The sequence below is a fragment of the Stegostoma tigrinum genome, chromosome 42 (genome assembly GCF_030684315.1).
Source record: "Stegostoma tigrinum isolate sSteTig4 chromosome 42, sSteTig4.hap1, whole genome shotgun sequence".
Lineage (NCBI taxonomy): Eukaryota > Metazoa > Chordata > Chondrichthyes > Orectolobiformes > Stegostomatidae > Stegostoma > Stegostoma tigrinum.
Window position 1 is genome coordinate 3,594,331 of NC_081395.1, and position 13,865 is coordinate 3,608,195.

At 48.9% G+C, this 13,865-nt stretch overlaps 1 protein-coding gene across 1 annotated transcript in view; it reads right to left on the minus strand.

Annotated features, from left to right (window-relative positions):
* pola2 (polymerase (DNA directed), alpha 2) overlaps window positions 1-5,636 on the minus strand; it is a 56,123-nt gene extending 50,487 nt beyond the window's left edge. The window contains exons 1-5 of the mRNA XM_059641614.1: window positions 5,527-5,636; window positions 4,433-4,532; window positions 3,379-3,506; window positions 1,191-1,282; window positions 407-464 (exon numbers count right to left, since the gene is read on the minus strand). Coding sequence (XP_059497597.1) covers window positions 407-464; window positions 1,191-1,282; window positions 3,379-3,506; window positions 4,433-4,514 — 360 coding nt within the window. The 5' untranslated portion in view covers window positions 4,515-4,532; window positions 5,527-5,636. The remainder of the gene's footprint in view (window positions 1-406; window positions 465-1,190; window positions 1,283-3,378; window positions 3,507-4,432; window positions 4,533-5,526) is intronic.
* Window positions 5,637-13,865: the final 8,229 nt, after the last annotated feature.

The following is a 13,865-nucleotide window of genomic DNA, read 5'->3' on the forward strand; positions in this document are numbered from 1 at the left end:
TTGACAACCCCCCGCCCCCCACAAAAGTGTCCCATTCAGTCTGTTCCCCATTATCCCTTCCACCACAGATCGTCCCGGTCAATCTGCCCCCTTATTACACCCAGAGTATTCCTCTCAGTGTACCCTGTACACTCCCTCTCAGTGTAGCATTGCCAAAGCACGGGAAAGGGGACCTGCCAGCCTGAGCTTCAGCTGTGGGTCCACCGGGTAAATCCTGGAACTACCTTGCAACTGGCCCAATACAGACATGCCTCCAGGACAATGAGGGATGGGCACTGAATGTTGGCCTGGCCAGTGGCTCCCACACCCCCTCAATAACTTCAGGGAAAAATAGGTCACAACTCAAGGTGAAGTGAGTTAATTCTGACCGTCAAAAGGAAGGTGTCTTCTGCAATATGACAGGTACCTTGGCAGGTGTAGAGTATGAATCAAGCAAGTTCTCTTCCTCCGTCTCTGCTTGGACACTGACCAGTCAAAGGAAATGTATTGGTCACACTGGGACTCACTCGTTTTGGCTGCACAGCCTTGACCACTGTCATTCTTCACACACGTTATACAGCACAGAACCAGGCCAGTATTACTGCCCCATCAATTCCTTCCTGCCTCACTTACAGCAGCATGGCTGCAGGTCCTGCTTTACATCTCACTGCACTAGCTAGAATTGATCCCTGCACCCACAGTACGTTCACCTAAACTCAGTGCTTTGTTGCGGACTCCACCTCCGTCACGTTAGCTGCGCTGTCTAAAATCTGCAATACCCCCACCTCAAGTGGTACCACTCCCACTCCAAGATAGAACCAGCCTACCCTTCAGTACTGTGGGAGAGCCATAATATCAAAGGTAGTGCAACCGTCACAATTTGAGGTGAAAGATCCTGTGCTTTTGATCAAGGAGCTCTCCCTCTTTCTCTCTCATGCTGTTGTTCATCTCTAAGTTCTCACCACCAAACACACAACTAGTCATTTATCACACTGCAGTTTCTGGGATCCTGCAGCGCCAGTGAAGCTTGTCAGCATTTGAGAACAGATTAAGTAAATTCCAACAGGAATTAGCTGTTACAAGCCTTGGGTCACAGGACGGCTTGCAAGGCCGTTATATGAAATAATTACGATGACACCTGACACATCTCCAGCATCACTTCTCAAGAACACTGCACAGATCTTGTACTCTGAGCTTCTTTAAAAGGATACAGCTCTTCAAGGGTGTTCAAGTCGTGCACGGGCGCCCGGATGTTCCGTTTGACTGCTGCTGGCCGGGTCTTGCTGGCTGTTTTACTAAGGACCTGAGAGAGAGAGAAACATTTTTAAGGTAGGGCCGGAGATTGGGGGTGAGGGGGCTGGATGAGAATAACATTCTGTTGGTTGTGTCACACTGGGTGCAATTCTGTACAAAATTGCTCCGTCTCACTCACTATTCGCTCTGGCAATGACGACATACAACTGACTGCGTTAGGGACCAGCTTTATTCTTTCAGTTTGACAGCATTTATACTAAGGAGATTACAGCAGAATATAGATAGACTGGAGAGTTGGGCAGATAAATGGCAGATGGAGTTCAATCCAGGCAAATGCGAGGTGATGCATTTTGGAAGATCTAATTCAAGGGCGAACTATACAGTAAATGGAAAAGTCCGAGGGAAAATTGATGAAGAGAGAGATCTAGGTGTTCAAGTCCATTGTTCCCTGAAGGTGGCAACGCAGGTCAATAGAGTGGTCAAGAAGGCATATGGCATGCTTTCCTTCATTGGACGGGGTATTGAGTACAAGAATTGGCAGGTCATGTTGCAGTTGTATAGGACTTTGGTTCGGCCACATTTGGAGTACTGTGTGCAGTTCTGGTCGCCACATTACCAAAAGGATGTGGACGCTTTGGAGAGGGTGCAGAGGAGGTTCACCAGGATGTTGCCTGGTATGGAGGGTGCTAGCTATGAAGAGAGGTTGAGTAGATTAGGATTATTTTCATTAGAAAGATGGAGATTTAGGGGGGGACCTGATTAAGGTCTACAAAATCATGAGGGGTATAGACAGGGTGGATAGCAAAAAGCTTTTTCCCAGAATGGGGGACTCGGTTACTAGGAGTCATGAGTTCAAAGTGAGAGGAGGAAAGTTTAAGGGAGATATGTGTGGAAAGTTCTTTACACAGAGGGTGGAGGGTGCCTGGAACGCGTTGCCAGCGGAGGTGGTAGACGCAGACACATTAGCGTCTTTTAAGATGTATCTGGACAGGTACATGGATGGGCGGGGAGCAAGTGGACGCAGACCGTTAGAAAACAGACGACAGGTTTAGACAGAGGAGCTCGATCAGCACAGGCTTGGAGGGCCGAAGGGCCTGTTCCTGTGGTGTAGGTTTGTTTGTTCTCTGTTTTGTTCTTTGAAGATAGCCAGACAGCTAGACAAGTGAGAAATATTCAAGCTCGCACAGGCCAGGTTGTTCAAGGGTCACTGGGAGTAACTTGACTGCTGCTTGTGAGGTGGGTGGTGGGGGTGGTCAGCAGTCTGAAATCCACACCAACAGGCCACACACACATGTGAATGCACAAGCATCACGGGCATAAACAGAATGAAAACAGCCTGTTCTACACACCCCCTCCAGTCCCAACATGACAGTGACTCTGATTGAAGTTAGGGCTGTCATCACCCATGTGGACACCATTGTGTCTGGGCTGGATCTTCACAAGGGCTGTACAATCAGTCCCACTACACATCTGCTCTCTCTGCTACTGCCTTGCAAATTTCTCCTTTTCAGTTATTTATCCTACTCCACTGCAGCTTTCCTAGTGGGTCGCTTTCCAATATCCTTTAAAACTGTACATTCCCACCACTCTCCAGGCAAAGAGGTTTCTGAAGAATTCCCAATTGGACACACTCATCTCGAATTGATGGTTCCCTAGTTCCAGTCTCCACACAAACACACAGATCCAAACTCACTGCATTGTCTAAAAGACTCAATCAGGTCACTCCTCAGCCTTCTCTTCCTTCCAGAAAACAGTTCAGGTCTGTTCATTCCTTCTGGAGAGTTACAAATGTTCATTGCTACTCAAGAGATTTTTCATTTTCTCTGGGGCTCCTTTTTGAACAATGAATAACCACCATCCCCTGCAAGTGCCTCTTGAAGGTGCACACCATTCTGACTTGGAAATATATTGCTGCTTTTTTGCTGTTGCTAGGTCAAAGTCATGGAATTCCCACTTTAAGGGCATTGTGGGTCTACCTATGGTAGAAGGACGAGAATGGTTCAAGAAGGCAGCTCACCACTATGTTGTCAAGGGGCAATTAGGGACGGGCACAAAATGCAATCCCAGGCTGTGACACCTACAGCCCATTAAGCAGTTTGTGGGTGTTCACACAACTCCAGGAGTGAAATTTCCTAAATTTGTTACCTCATGTTCAAAGATTTCCACATTTCCTGCATTGAGTGCAATTCCACCACTTCGTTTCATGCTGAAAGCAATCCATTCATTCACAATCTTATCTTCCTTCAAGCGATACGTGATACAGTGCTCCAATACTGCACAGAACAGGAAAAACAGCATGTTTTAGGAAAACACAAGCAGTAAATTATACTTCAGTAAACTTCTCTTACACCATCTTTCTGGGGAGCAGCATTCAAATCAATGAGAGACTGCTGTGATGTCAGCGCCAAGCCGTCAGAGGGTCAGCGCCGAGGGAGCGGGGACCGTCAGAGGGTCAGCGCCGAGGGAGCGGGGACCGTCAGAGGGTCAGCGCCGAGGGAGCGGGGACCGTCAGAGGGTCAGCGCCGAGGGAGCCGGGACCGTCAGAGGGTCAGCGCCGAGGGAGCCGGGACCGTCAGAGGGTCAGCGCCGAGGGAGCCGGGACCGTCAGAGGGTCAGCGCCGAGGGAGCCGGGACCGTCAGAGGGTCAGCGCCGAGGGAGCCGGGACCGTCAGAGGGTCAGCGCCGAGGGAGCCGGGACCGTCAGAGGGTCAGCGCCGAGGGAGCCGGGACCGTCAGAGGGTCAGCGCCGAGGGAGCCGGGACCGTCAGAGGGTCAGCGCCGAGGGAGCCGGGACCGTCAGAGGGTCAGCGCCGAGGGAGCCGGGACCGTCAGAGGGTCAGCGCCGAGGGAGCCGGGACCGTCAGAGGGTCAGCGCCGAGGGAGCGGGGACCGTCAGAGGGTCAGCGCCGAGGGAGCGGGGACCGTCAGAGGGTCAGCGCCGAGGGAGCGGGGACCGTCAGAGGGTCAGCGCCGAGGGAGCCGGGACCGTCAGAGGGTCAGCGCCGAGGGAGCCGGGACCGTCAGAGGGTCAGCGCCGAGGGAGCGGGGACCGTCAGAGGGTCAGCACCGAGGGAGTAAAGTAATGAAGGACCGACACAGAGGAAGATCCACAACACCAGCGGCCAGTTTCATGATTCTGGTTCATAAATTCACAGTTTTGTTAACATGTCAACATCACAGTTTCTTCACCCAGACTCACGTTTCTCCAGGGAACTGTCATCCTCTGGGACCAGGTCAAATGTCTCCAACTCAGAAGCGATATTGTCCAAACTCACCGGCATTTTCAGGCCACAGTTTACCTGAGAAACAAAACCTTCAGTTACCAGAGATATCGCCCCCTCATTGAATTCAGGGACACCCCCCACCCCCAATCCCTGCAGGACACTGACACCTTCTCCCCCCCCCCCATCCCAGAGGGACACCTTCTCCTCCCCTTCATCCCATCCCAGAGGGACACCTTCTCCCCCCCAACCCCCCCATCCCAGAGGGACACCTTCTCCTCCCCTTCATCCCATCCCATCCCAGAGGGACACCTTCTCCCTCCCCCCATCCCAGAGGGACACCTTCTCCTCCCCTTCATCCCATCCCATCCCATCCCATCCCAGAGGGACACCTTCTCCCCCCCCCCATCCCATCCCATCCCATCCCATCCCAGAGGGACACCTTCTCCCCCCCCCCCATCCCAGAGGGACACCTTCTCCTCCCCTTCATCCCATCCCATCCCAGAGGGACACCTTCTCCCCCCCCCCATCCCAGAGGGACACCTTCTCCTCCCCTTCATCCCATCCCATCCCATCCCAGAGGGACACCTTCTCCCCCCCATCCCAGAGGGACACCTTCTCCTCCCCTTCATCCCATCCCATCCCATCCCATCCCATCCCAGAGGGACACCTTCTCCCCCCCCCCCATCCCAGAGGGACACCTTCTCCTCCCCTTCATCCCATCCCATCCCAGAGGGACACCTTCTCCCCCCCCCCCATCCCAGAGGGACACCTTCTCCTCCCCTTCATCCCATCCCATCCCATCCCAGAGGGACACCTTCTCCTCCCCTTCATCCCATCCCATCCCATCCCAGAGGGACACCTTCTCCTCCCCTTCATCCCATCCCATCCCATCCCAGAGGGACACCTTCTCCTCCCCTTCATCCCATCCCATCCCATCCCAGAGGGACAACTTCTCCCCCCCAACCCCCCCATCCCAGAGGGACACCTTCTCCTCCCCTTCATCCCATCCCAGAGGGACACCTCCCTGTCCCCCCTCCCCGATCCCTTCTCTTCCCCCCCGGTCCCTTACAGGAGGTTTCTCTGTGAATCCTGAGCCTCCAATTCTCCCGCGTTCCTACCGCCCTCCCACTTTACAAGGTCTGCCGGCATCCCGGCATCCAACGGGCCGGCACCCCTCCAGCATCCCGGCGACCCTCGCGCTCTCCGTGCCCAAGACTTGCAGCGCGCATCAGCGCGGAGACGCCCGGAGGACTGGTCTGGCGCCCCCGAGCGGCTGGGAGGAGCAGCGACGCCTCCCTTGCCCCTCCTCTGTGTGAGAGTCTGGTGAAGGAGTGTGTGTGCTATGGGATGTTCTGGGTAAGGGCACTGACCTGAAACATCTGCTTTCCTGCCCTTCTCATGCTGCCTGACCTGCTGCATTCCTCCAACTCCACACACTCTTGTCTCTGACTCCAGCACCTACAGTTCTTGCTATCTCTGTGTTAGTGAGAGACTGTGTTTGAATGTGTTCACTTATGGGATGTTGCCATCTCTGGGTGTTCCAGTCTGCTGCTCTGTCCCTAATTGCCCCTTGAGAAGGTGGGGTTGAGCTGCCTTCTTAAACCATTGCAGTCCATGTGCTGTGGGTTGCCCCACGCACTCATACACACTGGGTTCCTTCGGTGTCCTGGAATCCCCTCCCTTTGGGCAAAATACTAAATAAAAATCAAAAGAACTGCAGATGTTGTAAATCCGAAAGAGAAACAGCAACTGTCTGTTTGCACATTCTCCCTGTGTCTGCGTGGGTTTCCTCCGGGTGCTCCAGTTTCCTCCCAAAGTCCAAAGATGTGCAGGCTAGGTGGATAGTGTCCACAGTGTTCAGGGATATGGGGATTAGGTGCATTGTAGGGGGATGGGTATGGGTGAGAATGCTTTGCATGGACCTGTTGGGCCGAATGGCCTGTTCCCAAACTGTAGGGATTCAATAATCTATGATCTCTAAGACTGGTGCCTGGAATGAGCAGGTTGTCTTAAGGAAAAAGGCTGGATAGACAGGGCTCGTTTCCCCTGGAGGAGATTGAGGAATGACTTGATTGAAATGAGTAAGAACCTGAAGGGTCCTGACAGGGTGAGTGTGGTGAGGATGTTTTAGCCTGTTGTTGAGTCCAGAACTAAGAGGCACAGTTTCAAAATTGGAAGTCACCCTTTTACAACAAAGATGAGAATCTTTTTCAGTTAAAACGTTGTGTGAGTTTGGAACTCTTGGCCCCAGAGGTGGGTGGATGGATATCTGTTGGGCTGGGGTTGGCGGGGGGGCGGTGAAGGGCTACCCTTGATGATGGAAGCGTGGATTCAAACACAAACAGATTGCCGATGATCTTACTGAAATAGCAAAGCAGGTTGTTCTGGGATTCCTACATTTCCTATTTTAGCTTTATCCAGGACTCTGCTAATGGTCGATCTGCTCTTCCTGCTGAAGCACTTTCTGTTTCCTCCCATTTAATCCCATTAAAACTTGTTCACAGCTTGTGTAACTGACTGTGTCATTCCTGGACTCTTTCTTCTGATCCCATTCTCCGTTCCCATTGCTCCCTCACAGTGTTGACATCAATACAAGATATTATTTGGGATGGGGCGAAGCTGTGAGCTATGGGAGAGCAGAAGAATTTTGAGCTCCAAGTCCAGAAATCATTAAAAGCTGGAAGACAACAAAAGAAATAATTACAAAGCCTCTTGGGATATAAAAAGAACACAGAATCACAGCTTTATTCTGGTGCAGGAGGGCATTCAGCCCATCATTTCTGCACAGGCTCTTCGAATGAGACCGTAACTTAGTGATATTCTCCTAACTTTTCTCAGTAACTCTGCATCTTCTTTCCATTTAAATAATCAGCCTCTTGAATGTTTTGATTGAACCTACCTCCACCACAATTCCAGGCTGTGCATTCCTGACCCAAACGAATCACTGCAGGTGAAAAAGCTTCTTGTTCCCATCGCATTTACTGCTTACAATCTGTGCTTTCTGGTTCTCGAGCCTGCATGCATGGAACAAATCTACTTCTGCCTAGATCCCTTCTGATTTTGAAAACTTAGCCCTCTCCTTCCCAAGGAAAACAGTTCCACTTCTCCACACTGTCCCCATATCTCTCACCACCTCACTCTGAGTGAGCAAACACTAAACTCGAAGACTAGAAAGAACCCCAATACAAGACATGGGTTCAGTTGGTCAGTGACTGAATTGACCACTGCTCTGCAGTTTAACATCGTGTCATCAACACTTAATAAACTTGTCTGAAACGACTCATCCCATCTTCATGGTTCTGCTCTTTGAAAGAATTCGCTTTTCACTGCCTACATTATATCACCTGTAGTATTTTATGCATGAATGGATATATGTGTATTTGGAATTTTGACAGGGCATAACTTACGTTAAATAGCAGGAATAAGTGATTCCTTTTTTGTCATTTGTTAAAGAATAAGTTTATTTGAGAGTTATTTTCCCATCAACGATGAGAGATGATGTGAATACTTGCGTTCTGAATAGAAATCATCTGTGAGGTTTCGTAGAGTTGTGACGGTTTGTGGAACAATGAGGTTTGATTTCAGGGATTCTTCCCAATCGGGGAGCTTCGCCTGGTGATTGCTGGAAATTTTTAGGAACAGCCGACTGGGCGACTCTGTGTTTGATTGAAGCCATTTAAAATCCACAAGAGTCCATTTTAAAAATAAACAAGCAAATATGGTTTTTAAAAAAGTTTAGAATTTCCCTCCATGATATTCCCACAGCCATTGGGAAAGGGTTCAGGTTGCTTTCATTTCATTTCTTATTTAAAAGTAGGTCTTCTTGCAAAATAACAAGGCATGCACTAATTCCCTCATTCACTCTCGACAGTAAAACATACAAGATGATCAGACGATTAGATAGGGTGGACAGTGAGAGTCTTTTTCCGAAGATGATGACTTCAGTTTGTACAAGGGGGCGTAGCTACAAATTGAGGGGTGATAGATTTAAGACAGATGTCAGACGCAGGTTCTTTACTCAGAGAGTGGTAAGGTCGTGGAATGCCCTGCCTGCCAACGTAGTTAACTCAGCCACATTAGGGGCATTTAAACAGTCCTTGGATAAGCATATGGATAATGATGGGATAGTGTAGGGGGCGGGGCTTAGATTAGTTCACAGGTCGGCGCAACATGGTGGGCCGAAGGGCCTGTTCTGCGCTGCATTGTTGTATGTTCTATGTTCTATAAGCAGGGGCAGTATCTGCTGCTTTGGTTCGAACTTGGGACAGAGAGGCAGGCCATTGTGAAGGTCATGTTATTTTGTCAGTGAAAAGGTTCAGGATATAACTTGAGTGTAACAAACTGCCCCTTCTGGTGGCACGTTTCCCTCAGAGTTTCAATGGGGTCATGGTCAGTGTAGAGCAGGATGGCTTTCCATTTCTGCAAAACAGCCTCTCGGCACTCCTTTGTTGACACTACCGTCTATTTTGTGGAGCCATAAAACAATGATTGGGCTAACCAAGTACACTACACACTCACCAGATCAACCCTTTCCTGGGGCTGGCTAGTTTTGGTAATGTGCTTGGGGCCAGTTGTTTTCTTAAAGCAGGGACATGGGCTTACAGGTGTAGGAGCAGGCACAGACACACAGGTTCCCTGGGGTGACAGAGCTGAGTTTTCTCTCACTCAGGGGCTCATGGATTCTCAATGGTATCTTTTTTTACGGAGGTAGCCAAGTGTCCCAACTTGTTTACATCAGCACGAAGGCGTGAGGTTGGATAGGATTCTGCCTGACTGCTGCACACAATTCCCTGATGTGAATGCAGTGCTATTTATTCTGCAAATTCAATTATGTCTACATTATGGACCTTTACCCCAGCGCGTCCCATTGAATCTCCCCGAGCAGGATGGTTACATCCTCCTTCTGCTCTTTGTCAGGGTCATCGAAGTTTAAGATTACCAGCCCAGCTAGTCCCCACCTCCCTAACCATTCCTCCCACCTCAAGCCCCATCCCCATCTCCTACCCACCAACCTGATCCCACCCCCTTGACCTGTCCATCCTCCCCACCTACACTCACCTCTACTGGCTCCATCCCCACCTCTTGGACCTGTCTGTCTCCTCTCCACTTATCTTCTTCTCTATCCATCTTCTATCTGCCCCCCCTCTCTCCCTATTTATTCCAGAACCCTCTTCCCCTCCCCCATTTCTGATGAAGGGTCTAGGCCCAAAACGTCAGCTTTCCTGCTCTTCTGATGCTGCTTGGCCTGCTGTGTTCATCCAGCTCTACACCCTGTTATCTTGGATTCTCCAGCATCTGCAGTTCCTACGATCTCTCCTTAAGATGACATTGTCTGTCTGCCTGGCACCTGAGGGTTGAACTGGGGAAACCTCCAGTCTCTCCTCCTCAGCTGGCTCCTCTCAGCTTTCCCAGCCATGTTCATTTTCTGTCAGACACTCACCAGTTGACAGTGTTCTAGGTTTATATCTGTTTTATTGGCCCATGGGCTTCTCTTATGGCAGTCATGAGTTCAGTGGAACTTCAGGGATATGTCCTTTCCCTTTTCTGCTGCATACAAACAAGGAGCAAGAGGAGGCCTTTCAGCCCCTCCATTTTGCTCCACCTTTCAATAAGATCATGGCTGATCTGATTATAACCTCAAATCCACATTCCCAATACCTCGTATAATCTCTCACCCCCACCACCCCAGTGGCTATCAGAAATATATTCAGCTCTGCTTTCAAAATACTCAAGGACTCTACTTCCACCCCCTTTTGAGAAGGAGAATTCCAGAGACTCATGACCCTCAGACAGGAAAGAATTCACCTCATCTGTTTTAAACGGCCAATCCCTCTTTTTGAAACCGTGACTCCCCACCCCCAATCCCGTTCTTGTTTCTCCTTTAACAGAAAAATCATCTCCACATAGCCCTGCCCCATCAGAATTTTCCACATCACCTCCTAATCTTCAAAACTCCAGCAGATGTATTCATGGCCTGATCCACCTTCGCTCATTAGACAACATGCCCACTGCTGAGATTAGTCTGGCAAACCCTGTCTGAACTGCCTTCAATGCATTTCCAACATCCTTTGAATAAGGAGACCAATACTGTACACTGCTGCAAATGTGGTCTCACCAGTGCCAAGTTTAACTAGAGCATAATCTCCCTACTTTTCTGTTCAATTCCCGTTGTGATAAACGAGCCAACATTCCATTAACTTTCTGAATCACTTGCTGTTTGTGTAAGAGTTGGTTCTCTCCCTCTTCCATCTTACTTAGGATAATACTGCCCTCAGGCGGTTGTCTGCTGTTGCCGCAGTGCCCTGCAGCTTGTCAACGCAGACGAGGCAGTTCTCTCACCATCTGCAGACATATACCTGGGAACTTTGCTGCTCCCCTGCTAAGGTCAGAAAGGTGGTGTCAGCCTGTGAGACCTCCTGCTCATCCAGCAGCAGTAACGACTTCCTCTCCTCTTAACCCTTCATGCTGGGCTTGGGGCATTGCTTCATCCGTCCTGTCCCACCCCGTTGAGAGCACAACTGTCGAGCTAGCTTCAGCTGCTCTGCCCCATGGCTCTCCAGCTAGATGAGATCACTCTGGGGCTATTTGGTATCTGGTTGGAAAGGTGGTTTTCGCTGGCCAAACTTTCTGCTTATCGAGCAGAGGTATCAGCTTTGTTTTGGGAACCAACACAAGTAATCTCCTAATTCTGGGCCTGTTTGAAGACTTTCCTAGTATTTTAGTATCCGTAAGCATATGCATTATTGGCTATAAAAGGTTCAGATCAGTTTATAACATTGACACAGCATATGAAGTTAGTAATATGGAATGCTCAGTCATGTTGTGAAATGTGCTTTCCCTTGGTTGACTCTGAACATCATTGATATGCCTGCATTTGTATATCATCCTAACACTTTCCTTGCTGCCAGAGTTTGAGTGTGTTTATTTGTTGGATGATGTCATTGGTCAGCTGTATTTTGTCCTGGGTTCTGGCTTGACCTTTGGAACCAGATTTTCTGTTCGAGTGCTCAGTGTCACTTTGAGCCATTTGGTTTGCAGAGATCAAGAGAAGGGGGACAGCCTCCAGTAAATGGTGTCGGGCACAGACACTTTGGGGTGGTGCATTTTGTTGGCTGTAACAAGTGATCATTCCTCCCAAAGCATGCAATTAGTGGTCTCCACTGTGGCTTCAAACCTGTGTCCACTTTCCAAGGCATCACGGCCCTTTCACTTGTTCAGAAAATCTTTTCTAAAGTTTTTACTTGGTGCACAGGTGATGACTAACTCTACGATGCTCTCCGACAGTTCCTCTCTGGAAAACCTCACACGCATGCTGCTTGCCTCAGAACCTTGTGATAAACTGATCAGTTGACCCTTGGGATCAGAGATAATGGGAACTGCAGATGCTGGAGAATCCAAGTTAACAAAGTGTAAAGCTGGATGAACGCAGCAAGCCAAGCAGCGTCTTAGGAGCACAAAAGCTGATGTTTTGGGCCTAGAGCCTTCGTCAGAAAAAAGGGTCTAGGCCCGAAACATCAGCTTTTGTGCTCCTAAGATGCTGCTTGGCCTGCTGTGTTCATCCAGCTCCACACTTTCTTATGTCTAGTTGACTCCTGGGGTTGCTTTCTGTATAGTGAACTGAAGTCTGTTAATCCTGAAGTTACCGACATTAAACTGCCCTCTGGGCAATGGGAGGTGTGCCCAGTAAATTCTGACCCAACCAATGATGCCCATATCCCACAAGTGAGTGAAACAAAATGAGGATCTCTGAATAAATACTGTTTCAAATAGCTACACCAACATCTAATGCTCATTTCTAGCCAGAGGCAACGTCCCGATCCCGACGATTTGACCAAAATATCGAGAGTTGAATTCAAACACTGAGACATTAATGTTGGAACTGGGCAAGTCAAATGGATATGGTTGGAGGTAAGGGGTCCACTTCCACAACTGATCAAGAATCTATCTGTGGTAGCGTTAAAAAAAGACCGTAAGACATAGGAGTGGAAGTAAGGCCATTCGGCCCTTCAAGTCCACCCCGCCATTTAAATCATGGCTGATGGGCATTTCAACACCACTTCCCTGCACTCTCCCTGTAGCCCTTACTTCCTTGTGAGATCAAGAATTTGACCATAATAGCTCTGTCTACTAGATCTCCAGAGACCATTCCATTATGTAGGCTTGTAGAAGAATTACTCAAATGTTTCATGAGATACAGATTACCCACAGAATATAACCAGATAAAGCGTCAAATTTTACATCAGAATTGTTCAAAAAAGTTAAGGATAGCTCAATCCACTGCACACCATCCTGATCACAGTGAGCATCGGAATGGTGGCATCAGTCTTTAAAGAAGATGTTGAGAGCTGTAGTCAAGGCTATCCAGAGGACTGGGATAAAGGAATCCCACAGGTATACTGTCCCCACTCAGTTCTCTTTGGGCAAGGAGTTGCAAAGACTCTCAACCCTTTGAGAGAAGAAACTCCTCCTCATCTCATTCTTAAATAGGCTCCCCCTTTATTGAGACAATGCCCTCGGGTTCTAGACTCTGCCTTTGGGGGGAAACATCTCTCAGCAATGACCCTGTCAAGACCCTTAAGAATCCTCTTTGTCTCAATGAGTTCTTCCCTCAATCTTCGAAACTGGAGTGAATGATGTCCCAGTCTGTCTAGACTTTGCTCATCAGAACAATGCCTCGGTGCTGCCACGTCACCATTAGACAGATGGTACAATTACATAACGATGCCATTCTAAGCCCAGATTACTGTGATATCTCTTCCTCCATCAACAGTGACTGACATTTAGCCTCCCTAAACCCCTGAACCAGCCACTGGTGGCAGATCATTACCTTGATCCCAATCATGTTGAGGTCAGTCAACTTTGGACATCCTATAGGATAAACTTGGCAAACCTGGGGAACTGGTCTGTCATTTCTGAAGCTTGGCCTTCCCTGTTCCTTTTGCTTGGCCTCTGCCCCTATCTCATTCTGCTCTTTCCAAGTTTGAAAGCTATCCCTGAATCCTCTATGAGCAAAGTTCCCTGAACTCTACAGCCCATACAGCTCATTTCATTCTTCTCTGATACACCCGAGAGAGTTTACCGTAAAAGGTGCCAGAAAATGTTATTTACATCAAATGGGCTCTAACCAGCATCAGTAATCCAACCCCTAAACTGTGTTTTATCTCCTTAATTATAGTCACCCTGGGTATTCTGTTCCTTCTGTATATTTACCAGATGGAAGTCATGCTGTGATTCAAAAAGAACTTCACTCCGAGGTTGTAGGAAATAATTACTACTGTGTTAACACAGGAATGGTACGATATGGAGACCGTACAAAATGCTGAACAAATGATGGGAAAAGCAGCATAGTATGAGTTACCAGTAGAAAGCAGTGAAGTCGTTGTCCACGAACTTCAATACAGCAGAAAA